We start from the raw sequence: 13,272 nt of genomic DNA on the forward strand, positions 1-13,272 counted from the left end.
GAAGAGGTTAGAGGAACCCGATAAGTCTTAAGAACAAACTCCAGAAAAGGCGTACAACGTCCTGCTGAGATTAAACGAGTTGAAGAGGTCTCTCATCTTCTCATCTCGGTCTGGTACTCACTGACATGTGTCCCAACCAGAAAATTTGTCTGAACTGCAGACTGAACCACCCATCAAACCGAGACAACCTATGCACCAACGTCCCGATAAGGCAGGGCACAAACTGAAATGGCGAGCACTCAACTAGAACAAAAAGATGTCCTAAATATATTGAAGAAGAGGCCATTATTAAAGTGAAAGTTTCTAAAAATCTTTCCTTCCCTGAAGCGGAAAAGAAGTAACTTATTAAATTAAACGCGGATAAGAAAAATCCGTGGTCGCCTGTATTGACCCTAACCAGAAAAGTTCCGCGTACGTCCGATGAACCTCCGGCAGTTGTTGACAAAAAGCCATTGGAGCCCCTACAGAAGAAAACCTTTAACAACCCCATTAGCATCCATCTTATAGATTCGTCAGCACCCATCACAAGCCAACAACACCGAAGTCCTTAAAATCCACCAAAACAGTAATCTCAACCGGGACAGGAATTAAGACCGCCAAAAACCTCCGTTTTGCTGGGCAACGAAGAACGCGATAACCTCAAAAACGACACCGAAAATAGGAAGAGCAAGCACACAACTACAACTAGAACCGGTTCAGGATCGCCCACTCAGCGGGCTTTCGGGAAGAAGTCTCAGCCGGGACACTTACACTTACCAAGAGCAACGAGTACAACAAGACCTAAGCCAGGTTCCCGGTTGCTCTTGGTACCCAGTGCTTTGAAGAGCATTCAGGAATCCAGTATCCAACCGTGACGCACACCATGCCGACTCTGACCCGCCTTGTAGCGATACCCGCTCCTCGGCGGTTGCTGGTGCGAGACACCTGGGCACACCCCGGGGTAAGTACCAGCACACTTAACCCTGATCGAAATCCATCTACCGGCAAAATTACCCCAGGTACAACTGCCGGAAAGGTCTTCAGCATAGAAGCACCCAGCAAAAACAGCGGCAACAAACCAATTCTGACCAAGACGGGAGTAACCGTACCCTGAACAGTGACCCTACCAGCTCGAATAAAAATGTGATCGGCGACAACACGTCCTTCTCACCGAGTTTACCCCGTCCATGGTAAACTCGTTGCAATGCGCCCCCGACAACTATGGATGCGGAAGACCCAACATCTCTCCGGGTAAGCTCGCAATATAGTATACTTAGACTAGAACTGTCTGCGGTTTGTATATTTCTCGCAGGCATTCACAACAACGCCGTAGGAGGTTATCAGAACCCCTCAGCGATCCCTTAACAAATTTTGATCGGAATAGTGCGGCTAGCCTCCACTCTACCACCTCAAAGATCAAATCAACAAAACTGGCCATCCACTGGAACAGAAGTGGCCTGCGAGGATGCCTAGGTGAGCTGTAAAGGATAATTGCTTAGACACAGGTCACCTGTTTGGCGTTGCAGGATACGTACATACGGGATCAGATGAACATGGTTTGGACACCGATACTCGTGGGTTTGGACAATGGGTCCGGCCATCAGGATACCGAACTAGTAGCCGTCGCACTAAAGATTCAGGAATCCAGTGCACCGTTATATCCCTTCCTTTTTCCGTGCGGTACACGGAATGTGGGTTGCAAATTTCAGCGGCCCATAAACCAAGTTGAGACCCCGTTCACCATCATCGAAGATGTGAACGGGCACCACAACAACGATGCCGTTATACCCAACGACGGCAGTTCGACATTTCTCCACGAGCTGACGGAATCCGCTATAGACGGCACTATTTGCTCGGCTAGGATCTTATGGGGGTACTGATCTTGCCTACCCATGCAACAGTGACTATTTCGCTATCTAGGTTACGTACAACCAGACGCCACCTTGAACAATCCATCGAAGGCGGTGGTTCTACAGTCGGGTAGATTGAATCAGTTACGCAGGTACTTCGCTTCCCTGACTGCAGACGCCGTCCTTACACCTGCGTTCCTACGAATCAAGCAAAGTAGGCTCGTTCGTTTCGAATCCGATTCAGGTCAAGTATACAATCAGCCATTCATCAGTGACCTTTGTGTACGGTAGGTCTGCCGGCTATTCTCTACTCCGACATTCGCCTGTATTCATGGAGCTTCATGGAAGAGAGGACGAATGATCAATAGACGTTTGATGGATGTACTGAAGGAGCGTATACTCTTGGATCAACGACAGTTGGCGTATCGACATGAAGCAGGAATCGGTGCTTACCTCGCCAGCTTACCACAGGTGGTACACCAATCTGTACGTCGGCTTGTGGCGTTATGGAATACTGTAACAGCAGCTGGTCAACTAGGGGACCGCCAGAAACCTGGGCGGTTTTCAAGCGACTACCAATCCAATCTTCCGGTTGGGAATCGAGGGTGCCTAATTCGAGGCCTCTCCGAGGAACAACAAGATTCCCAAGGGATCTGTCTATCGCTGTCACACTATTCCTGGTGACCATAAAATCATCATTCGCAATACTGTCCATGGAGATCTATGTTTTCGTCTACGCCGTCTAACACCGTGCTGGTCACAATGGAAAGGACCGTCGGACGAACCCGTCGTAAACTTCAAGGTGCCGTAAGTACGGTGAGCCGATGAAAGGTACCAGTCGGCCTTAATATGTCACCTGCCAACAGCGTGGATACGCACTGCATCTCCACAAATCACATGGCAACAAGGAAGGCCGATTCTGCTGGCTCCGTCCATACCGTAAGGAATAGAAGATCCTGAGATAACATGAGACCGTCAGATAACAGTCTGTTGCGACTAAGTAAAACAATCAACTCTCGGCGATCGTCGTACTGCACTGAACATTACCTAGGCACTAGTCCACAGCAAGATATTCTAAGGGGTACAGATGACGTCTTGCAATATGGAAGGTCTTATCAACTTTTTATGTTCCCTACACTAAGAAACAATCCACGCTGTTTCTGGGCTGCATCACAGCAGAACTACGTGGAGGTCAATCTTCTCCTCTTTCGTCGGACTACACCCACCATCCCTACAAGAGCACTGAGATTTTTGGAACGTCCAGCAGTAGAAGACTGCTACCAGCTACAGACATGCAACGAGATCTATCGGGAATATACAGACGTGGATCTGCTACCGGGCCTGGCACGGCCGCAGACTCAACCTATACACAAGCCTATCTTCAGACTTGCGTCTACGTGTGGATATTCACCGAAGGCTCCAAAATCGATGATGAGGTTAGAATAATAGTAAGAGGAATAGGAGGACTCTTCTTCCGCTTACTCGCACCAGGTGTCGGCTATCATGCTCGCTATGTTCCAGAAATCGTAAGATACACCCATCGTTGTGCTGTCTGACTTTCTGACGGTTATTGCCGCCCATGAGTCGTGGACATCCCGCCACTCCATCATCCAGACTATCGAAGTCTGTACTGTGTGGCCCACTCACCACAATTTTTTGGGTCCCCGGGCACTGAAGCATCGACGACAATGGAAAGGTTGATCTCCAAGCGGCCAGAGAAAGACACGCCAGCCGAAGTCTCACCCGGCCGTAAAAATATTGAGCCAATTGAAAAAATTAAATGTTGCATATTCTCAGGCGTTTGGCTCTCCTGCTAAAAGACAATAGTTCGTTTCCTTATACTCGTCAGCGACCCAGAGCTTCTGTGCTTGTCTAACAGAAACATCACTCGGTATTAGCCAGTTGCTTTAGACATTAACACATGTTGTGTGAACTGTTTGGATTTAGTGTCTAACTGGCGCTAATTTGGTGTTAGTTTGGATATATCGTCCAACTGGCAGCAAGTTGGAGTGACGGATGGAACACGAAACATTAAAATCTAACTTTTCTAAGTTAGATGTTTTGTCCTTATGTGCAAATTGGTTCAACCAAAATTTTCTCTTCGGGAAAATTATGTACCAGATCCCTTCAGCGCGGTAGAAGGGAACAACGGGACTATCGCGGCTCAGAGTTGGGTACACCCAGATGCTCACAACGTATTTCGTGTCTCTCCACCAACATGTGTTATTTTTTTCCATTTTCGCAAGGCGGATCTATGGAGTTAAAGCCTCTAAATGCTTAAAAAAACAAAAATAATAAACGTTCCATAAAAGTGGTAAATTTGTACACCTACCGTGCATTCGCTATCGCCTAGGTAGCAGCAATCGCCGGACACCGACGTAGTCACCCAGAGGTGGTCTCCGGACACTGCATTCTCGCTCCAATCCGGGGTACACCTGATCTGACGTCCGTGGGAATCGGCACTGGTTTTTCTATAATGAACGGAAAATAGAAAAAAAAATGAATTAGTCTGTTGAGGGAACTGCGTTGCAATTACATAAATGAGGGCGCAAAATTTGGCTGACATAAATACTTCTTTGGTTACTCATATAAGAATAGATCATTACTTTCAGTTTCCAACAAAACCAATATACCTGAGCTTAAACGGCAGCAGCGACCGATCCCGATATCGAACGGCTTTTCTTCGACCGGACCAGCCTCGACCGAACCGTTTCACCGATTCCGTTCGGGAAAACTGCGAACCTGCAAATGTCCGTCCATAGTAACTGAACACTCGTTGTGGAACCGGAGTACCCCCAGCCCCAGAAGTAGAAATAGTCGACACGGTAACACAACCACTACCACCACTAGAACTAGCGGCGGTGGGTACCGGACAGCTGCAACTCCTTCGGTACACCCGAGCACTGCAAGTTGGCCGGTGTCGGATGCTGGCGGCATTGGACGGTTGCCGTCGAACCAGGCAACTTCCGACTACACTCACCGAGCAGGACTTGGGTACGATCGCAGGTAGTACACGGCGTCGTTTTTTTCTTGGTTTCGTGCATCCGGTCGAAAATAGGGAACCATAGCCGCACGGGAAACAGAGCCGGTTGGCTTTGGAACTGATTATTATCACCATTTTGTTCGTTGAGGTTAGATCACAATCACTGTCGAATTAGGGTTCAATCGGAGTGGAGCTTAAGCGATGGTGTATCTCTATTTAGAAAGGTTTTCGGTATCTGGTTGTATTGAAACAAAATTCCAAGACGAAAAATGTCCAAACAGCATTTGGCCAGTTGGCATTCGGCCCACTGACCTCTTCGGTCAATTAACCTTTTCGATCGAATGGCCTTCGATCAATTAACGTTCGGCTAAATGGCATTCGGCCAAATGATCGGACGCCGCTGTAAAAAAAGCCACAGAGGTACGGTTCGATCCTGCACACTCTTGGAATGCGCCATTCCAGCAGATTGAAAACAACAAACGTTTTTCCCTAAGTGACCCAATCCCCCCTTAGATTTAATTAAACGCAAAAAGCGGTGTTCCGTCAGATAGGAAATTACATACTGAGCTTCGCCTACCATAGAATGACGAACCAATATTGGCACGCTTTGCACGGCGTCTGTTTTTACCATTAAATATTCTTCGTCGTACGGCCACGACCTGCACGTAGTCCAACTTCCGAAAACGAAACGATAACAGCTCCCAGCTTTTCATTGGGACCAATTAGTTTCGAATTGGTGTAATAACAAACGCCTGGGAGGGCAGTGTTTATTATCTGCAACAAAACACAATTTATGCTCCAAAGTACCCCGGAGCACCTATCCGTTTGTCGCTGCTGCTGCTGCGGAAAGCATGTTCCGGATCGACCCATCCCATTCAACCAACCAATGCGGACACGGAAGCCCATGAAACATTAATCGATGGTACCGTCGACGAAACGGAAGCTTCCAACTCATAAGCTCACGAATTGTCGGTGGTGGTGGTGCACAATTCGACTCGCCGCCAACAGCTTGTCCCACCAGTTATCTGGGAAATCATTACGAACTTCCCGGAATCGCCCTAACGGAACACCGTCCCCGAACGAGCGAGGATAAAAGGACGGTTAATTCTTGTTTGTTGCGGCTACCAATTCCATAAATTGCATCCTCCCCCATTCCACCGCTGCTTTCCATCCTTTCGAATGTGGAATCCCTGCTCACCAGGCCACAAGTGGAAAGTCGATGCGGTCAAACGACACACAGTATTTGGGCTGTCATCAGCTCATAAAAAGTAACAGCAGCAGCTTGCGGCTAAATGGATTATTATTGGTATGAGTGTGTGTGTGTGTGCTGGGGACAGCGAGCTTGTTTGTAGCTTTTTAATTATTCATGTTCCCCGCAAGATGCCAGTTCCGAAATTGCATTTAAATTTAAATGTGCAAATGTCACAGGTCCATTTGAAAATTATTCGCAATTTGTTTACAATCAAACACAAAGGTTTATGGACTGTGTCGGTAATGCAGAGTCCGGGCAACATCACATTCAGCGCCAACTGATAGTTTCCTGCAATGTTGATGTTTGCACAACCGACCATATGTATAGCGTACTCGATAACTAATGCACTTCCACAAAGGCACATATGACGGATGATCAGCTGTGTAAACTAGGCACACTCTGTGCGTGTCCAGTCAACGTGTTTACATTACACAAACAAACGTTGCCCATTGGTGAACTGAGTCAACATCGCGTGTCCACAAACAGCGCGCGCACACGCACACGCACACTCACACAAACCAAACCAAAAGGGATATTATCACATCAGCCTACTTAGTCTGGACCCTAGTCACTAATTACGGCATGAAGTCACGCCTGATTTAAGTTTGCCTGTTTTTCCCATGTCTAGCGTTGTTTTGTGTGTATGTGCGTGTGTGTGTGTTTGCTCGCTCAGCCGAATGTATAGCACCATTTACTTAATGAGTGTGGCTCCATTCGGACAATGGGTCATTTAGGGGTGTGGTGGACGGGCGACAGGACTCTATTCAAACCCAATTTATCCTTTTGCACAGAGACGACCGCTCATGGCTCCGAGTAATCAATAATATTTCGGGTAATTAGAGCTTTATTTCATATTTAGTAGGAGCGGTGACCGGCGAGATGGTGTGTAATGCCGCAGTGACGCCTTACAGTTCATCAATTTGCTGCGTGTGTGATCGAAATTATGTCAATTTGGCATACACTCAAAGTTCAAGGAATACATTTTTGTTGTGTTCATTGGATATTCTATTATTGTTACGGTAATAGATTATATGAAAGCGCATTTCGACTAAAAATATTGAATTGGCAAAAATAGGATAAAGAGAAAAAAATTATATGCAGCAAAAAGTCAAATATGTTAAAGAAAAAAAAAACCAAACAACGCAAAATGGAAAAAGTGAAAAAAAAAGAAAAATGGGCGGAATGGAAAAATAAAATTGATGGATAATCGATGAAAAGAAAATATAAAAATACAGAAAGAAAAACAGAAATCAGAAAAAAACTACAAAACTTAAAACCATCGTTAAGTACTGAAAAATAGACAGGATAAAAAGCGATAATGGGGTGGGCGTAGCGCAGTTGGTAAATCGATTGCCTTGTACGCAGCGCACCTGGGTTCGGGTTCCGACCCCGCGCATAGGGTTAGAAATTTTTCATAAGAGATTTTTCTAACCCGAAGAGACGAACGACCTTAAGGTCAAAACCTCTATAATCGAAATAAAAAAAGCGATTAAAGACTAAAAATAACTGCTTATTACAATAGAAGGAGTAAAGTTGACTAAATGATACTGATAATGCACACAAGAGGTGTGGGAAATACGCGTAACGGTCGTAGTGTAACAAAAGAGCCCTTACTGGAATTATGTGACAAAAAAAGAAATAGATACAGGTATAGAAAAAAATAAAAAAAGGGATGAAGTAAGATAGAGTTCCAATAAAAATTATCAAAACGGTATTAAATACAAAAATGAACAAATAAACATAAGCATAAACAAAAACACAAATGGAAATCATTGATAAAATAAAAAAATGGAAAAATACTGCGTAAAAATATTAGAAATTAAGAGAAGATAAAAACTGATTGAATGGAAATGGTAAAGTAAAAGAGAAAAATAATAAAAATAAAGGATAGTAAAATTCATAATGGAAAAAATAGATATTATAACAAAAATGAAAAAAGAATAACAAGAAAAAACAAGTTAAATAAATTAACAAAAATTGTCATAAAATATATTAGATGAACACCCAAAGAATCGATTAATTTATTAAAGTGAAGCCAAAAATAAGAACAAAATACAATAAACATGGAGCAAAATACAAAAAGCGTTGACAAATTGGAAAGACATCAATATGGAATAAGGGAGTTATGTTATCTTATTGTGAGGAATGTATATGATAAATTGTAACATTTGATGACATATTTAAAAAATCAATTCGTGACGTAGTTTGTATTTAGTTAAATAAGTGTTAAATGTAATAAGTCATTAAGTGGGGAAAAGGCAGTTTTTTCGTTACAACATTCAAAAATACTTCCTGAGAAGGAAAACAATGCAAAAACAGAGGAAATGAGAACAGAAAAATTCCGAAAGCGAATATCAAATTTTTCAAAATGGCAAGGTCTGAAAAAAATTCTGCTGCTGCGGGAAAAAGCTGATTCGTATAGTTTTCGGCGACATTATATGATCTCATGTTAAACAGTCGGTTTTCAGAGTGATTGCGAAGCATTTCTACAGAAGAAAGGTAAATCGTCAGTAATTTAAAAGATAATCAAAATATCGAAATTAGTAAGGAACAACCAAAATAAAAGGTGAGGAGAAAAAACTATAAACTGAAGGAATAAAAGGCAAAAGAAATTAAACAATGGACGAATAAAAAACAGAAAAATAACAAATTTGAAACTAAGAAAAAACTTAAAAAAACAATGAAACATTTGAAAATAGTACAATATGTATCATATGTATAGACATGTAGATAAAAATAGTACACAACGAAAAATAAAATCGTAAAAAAGAAAAAAAAAAGAAAGAAAATTGAATATTTGCAAGAATAATTGGAATGGAAAACAAAAAAAAACCCCAAAGAGAATCAATTAAATTGGAAACAAATTTTAGAAATAAATAAGAAAGAAGAAATGGAAAAATTACAACAATTTGAAAGATATTAGCTTAACAACAAAACAACGGAAAACGAGGTAGAAAAATTTTAGAATAAAGTTAAAAGTTCAAAATAGGACTATTTTGCAAAAAAATATACCAATTGGAAGCTGTGAACAACAACTAAAAAGAAAAAAGAAGAAGAAAGAATACACAAATAGTAAAAATACATGAAAAATTAAAGATAAGAAAATGAAACGAAAACAAAATGAGAAGATGGATAGAATGGAGAACCGAATAATTGCCACATGAACGAAATAGGAAATTAAAATTAATTAATGGAAAAGATGCTTGAACAAAACAAAATATAAATCGAAAAATATTGAAAGCAGCAAAATTTGGAGGAATTCAATGAAATTGAAAGATTTGTAATGGAAATAAAAAATAAAAATAGTAAAAAGTAGAAAAAATAAAAAAAAAGATTAAAGCAAACGATGAAATTGAAATATAACAAAATGTGTAGTACCCAACCTCATCGCTAGCCTACATTGTTGTACGGCGGATGAAGGGCGGAGTGTGCGAGAAAGGGGGGTTCTAGAGTGCCACGCACCAAACCTTCTTACCTTTATTGTGCATATTTTAGACAGTGAAAAAAGCGCCTGTTCGTGCATTTTGGTTTGCACCTTTCTTTCTTATACATCGTTGAAGTTGGTGTAAAAAAATGTAAAAGTCTTATATAACTTTTAAACGAATGAGTATTTTTACAAGCAGTCTTCGGCAATATTATGTAGTTTTGATACCTACACATTTGTCTAGAACATAATTTGCACGAAAAGTCACAATGAAAAAAGTTATATAAAAAAAACTAGATTTAAGGGGGTTGCCATAGAGAACGCCTTATAAATCGATAACCTTTAGTCCACAAGCTCAAGTTCTTCAACAAAATTATTCACTATGAGCATTTCTAAAACTTTGTCGAAGACACCAACTTTCTACCTCGTCAGGATAAAAAGTTAATTTTTTTAGTTCGATCATAGTAAGCCATGCCTAATTTCAATTGTTATCAGATTGTGGGGAATATTCATACGAACAATTCCTCCAAAGACACACTGTGAATATATTCGATGGTTTGGCCTCTAGTGAATTAAGTTCACGTTTTTGGCGTTTCCGACCACTGTGGCGTGGCGGGTGATAGGGTTTGGGATGTGTTGCGGAGGGGAGCGTGCAGGAGGGGGTGGTGGAGACGTAAAGAGAGTATTAAAGGGGAGAGGTGTAGTATCACGCCCCTGTTCAAATTCCAGAAAACCAATCAGTATAAAAAAAATTAATTGGCCTGGATCAGCTAGTCGATTTTTAAGGTTATATGAGAAAGGCAACAAGGTGCAAAATCAACAAAGTCCCAAAAAGTTCATTTCGGTCAAAGTAAAATCGTTTTGCGAGAACTCGATGTTTCCTTCAATGTAAAGACATTTGACATCAAGAATACAAATTCGATCTTAAAATTTTCCTTTACTCCCCCCTTTGAGCATTTTTCAGTTCCAACTTATATGGAATCAAGAACCGTCGTAGGTGGCCAATGTGGTCAAAGTGACTTTCGTTAGACAGTAGTGGTCTATAATTGCAAATCCGAATAATGTTGCATTCCCTTTAATATGTTTTGCATTATCTTGATATTATTACCAATTTGCATGAAAATTTTCTAGGTAACCGACCCTCTTCAACCCGTAACTCCGGAACCGAAAATCTGATGGACAAAAAGATCAATAGCAGTCTGTGGGAGCACTGCACCTTTCATCTAAGACTAAGATCCATAAAATCGGTTCGGTCATCTCCAAGTAAGCGATTTTCACATGGGAAAAATGGAAAATACAACAAAAGGAAAGAAAATTCAAATCAAAAGAAAACGGATAAATAGTAAAGAAAACAAAAAAGGTCAATAAATAGATAACGTAGAAGGAAGAAAAATAAAAGTAAAATCTAAAAGGGCTAAAAACAAAACAAAATGGAAGAAATAGTAGTATGGGAAAATTGAGAATAAAAAATACCTCGAATAAAAGAAATAGTTTAGAAAACTAATACAAATAAATGTGATAACAGAGTCAATAAACATAGAAATTATTTAAAAAAAACCAAAAAAATCGAAAAAGAATTGAGTAAAAAACAAGCGAAAAATCAAATCAAATGAACGAATGAAATAAACATACATAAAATGACATTAATAAACACAGAAAATGAGAGGAAATGAAGAAAAAGTTATTTAGGAATGGAAATATTAAAATAAATAACATTATATTTAAGTTAAATCGAGAAAATAGAAAAAAGCCTTCACGAATAAAGTTCTTTATTTTCAGGAAGGAAATAGCATATTGGAATATGTAGATAATTGGAAAAAAAGAAAAAAATAAAGAAAATGAAAAACAAATAATGAAAAAAAGGTCAATGGTAGCCATTTTCCTATCTCATGCGTCCATGCGAGTTTAAGTCATTTGGTCCTTAGACAGGCGAAGATTGGGTGGTATCAGCCCTTTGGCGACAGTGAATAGCAGAATGAGAAGGTTCAAACAGTTCCAATACGACTTGAATCTGATTAGTATCGATCACCATCGTTTTCATTTGGATCCAATTCAAGTTTGAAGTTGCGATATGAAGCTATTGTGCATTAGGTTATTAATACCTTGTAATGCCCTTCGATGGGCGTTCTTATTGCTCGTATACGCGTATTCTATCAGCAATCCAATATAGGAGTTCAAATTTTCTTTGTTTAGAAAACATAGGATATTTTCGGCAACCGGCTGCCCAGAAATTAATAGAAAAGAGTGGTGGGCGTAGCGTAGTTGGTAAATCTATTGCCTTGTACGCAGCGCATCTGGGTTCGAGTCTCGACCCCGCACATAAGGTTAGAAATTTTTCATAAGAGATTTTTCTAACCCGAAGAGACGAATGACCTTAAGGTTAAAACCTCTATAATCGAAATAAAAAAATAATAGAAAACAAAAAACTAAACAAGAACTTTAGGAAGTGTACCGATGTAGGGTAACAACCCTATTATGACCATCACTACCGTCGATGGGTCTTATTCACACAGTTTACAGCTTCTTTCTTGGTGGTGAAGCTGCGTTGTTTGGTGCCTTCTCTCACGTTATTGTTCGCATTCATTACGTCATCGATACTGTTTTCTTGTTGTTTACGGTCGATTGTTTTTGTTCGTTTCTTTTTCTTATTGATCGCTATTGTGAATCGGTCCTCTTCGGCGTTCACTTCTTTGTTGGTAGTACTGGTTGTTGGCCTAACGATATTGGGCACGATTGTTGTTGAAAGAATATTTGTTCCTGTCAGATCGGTAGATATTGGGTTTCCAGCCATTTGTGGTTTAGAGTGAGAGGATTGCGTGCTGTTTTTGATTGTAGTAGGCGGACTTTCCTTAGCAGCTTCTGTGCAAGGTTTTTCGTGGTGTAGTCTTTCATTACAGAATTTGCACGTTGGAATCTATCCTGGATGCGCGACCAGCGTTCTCTGAATAAAAATCCGATTTTCGGTTGATCTGCATGTAATGGCTACGCAACTCCATTTGAAACATCCGGGAAGAAGTTCCTCCAAGCAGCAGCTGTGACGGAACTCGCTTCTCCGTATCGTGACATGTATTTTTTAATCACGATGTCAGGGGCGTGCGGGGATAAGTCGTGTAAGCGAACTTCTATGGAGTCATTGTCAATATATACGGGAATGCTAATTTTAACATTGCCGTATTCAACGGTGTGCTGTACATTGTTCCACGAAATGAATGACAGAGCTTGGATGATGTCCTTGAAAATAATTAGCACTTGACGTGAAATATGATGCAGTTAAAGGGTTAACTTCTGTCAGATTAAATTTTGATGCTGCATCGGAATTCGTGAAATGTCATGATGTTTTTAAGATTTTTTAGTAATTTTCTGAATTTTTCTGACTTCCGTATGACTTCGTTGAAATTCATAGGAATTTTCTGAACATCAAGGAGCTCAGGTAAATTAAAAAAATGATTTGAACGAAATTTATAGGTTTTTCTTAATTTTTTTAAAAAGAATTTTGATATTTTCAGAATCTCTATTAAGATCACCAGATCATTCGGGAGTTCGTAGTGTTTTAATATTTTTTCTAAAGTATCTAAAACACCCGGTAGTTTTCAATACGTTTCTTCCGTAAAACTTCTTGAACCTTTCGAACGTTTACAAAATAAGTTAGGTAAAAACTAGTTTCCACCACCCCGGAGAAAATTATTTTGATCCACATTTGCGCGTTAAGGGCACAAAACCTATAACTGAATTATCTATAGAACTTCCGTTTCAATTTCGTCTCATCAGAATGACTATGTACGGG

At 40.5% G+C, this 13,272-nt stretch overlaps 1 protein-coding gene across 7 annotated transcripts in view; it reads right to left on the bottom strand.

Annotated features, from left to right (window-relative positions):
• The window catches only part of LOC131691114 (eye-specific diacylglycerol kinase), a 256,899-nt gene that overhangs the window by 62,460 nt on the left and 181,167 nt on the right, over positions 1-13,272 (bottom strand). For 5 of the 7 annotated variants that reach the window (XM_058977302.1, XM_058977319.1, XM_058977326.1 and 2 more), the window contains one exon: positions 4,162-4,300. In XM_058977302.1, coding sequence (XP_058833285.1) covers positions 4,162-4,300 — 139 coding nt within the window. Of the gene's footprint in view, positions 1-4,161; positions 4,301-4,462; positions 4,976-11,977; positions 12,295-13,272 lie in introns of those variants that run through there. The other 2 variants (XM_058977334.1, XM_058977342.1) reach the window with 2 other exon arrangements.

Source organism: Topomyia yanbarensis, chromosome 1, assembly GCF_030247195.1.
Source record: "Topomyia yanbarensis strain Yona2022 chromosome 1, ASM3024719v1, whole genome shotgun sequence".
In the NCBI taxonomy this organism is placed as follows: Eukaryota; Metazoa; Arthropoda; class Insecta; order Diptera; family Culicidae; genus Topomyia; species Topomyia yanbarensis.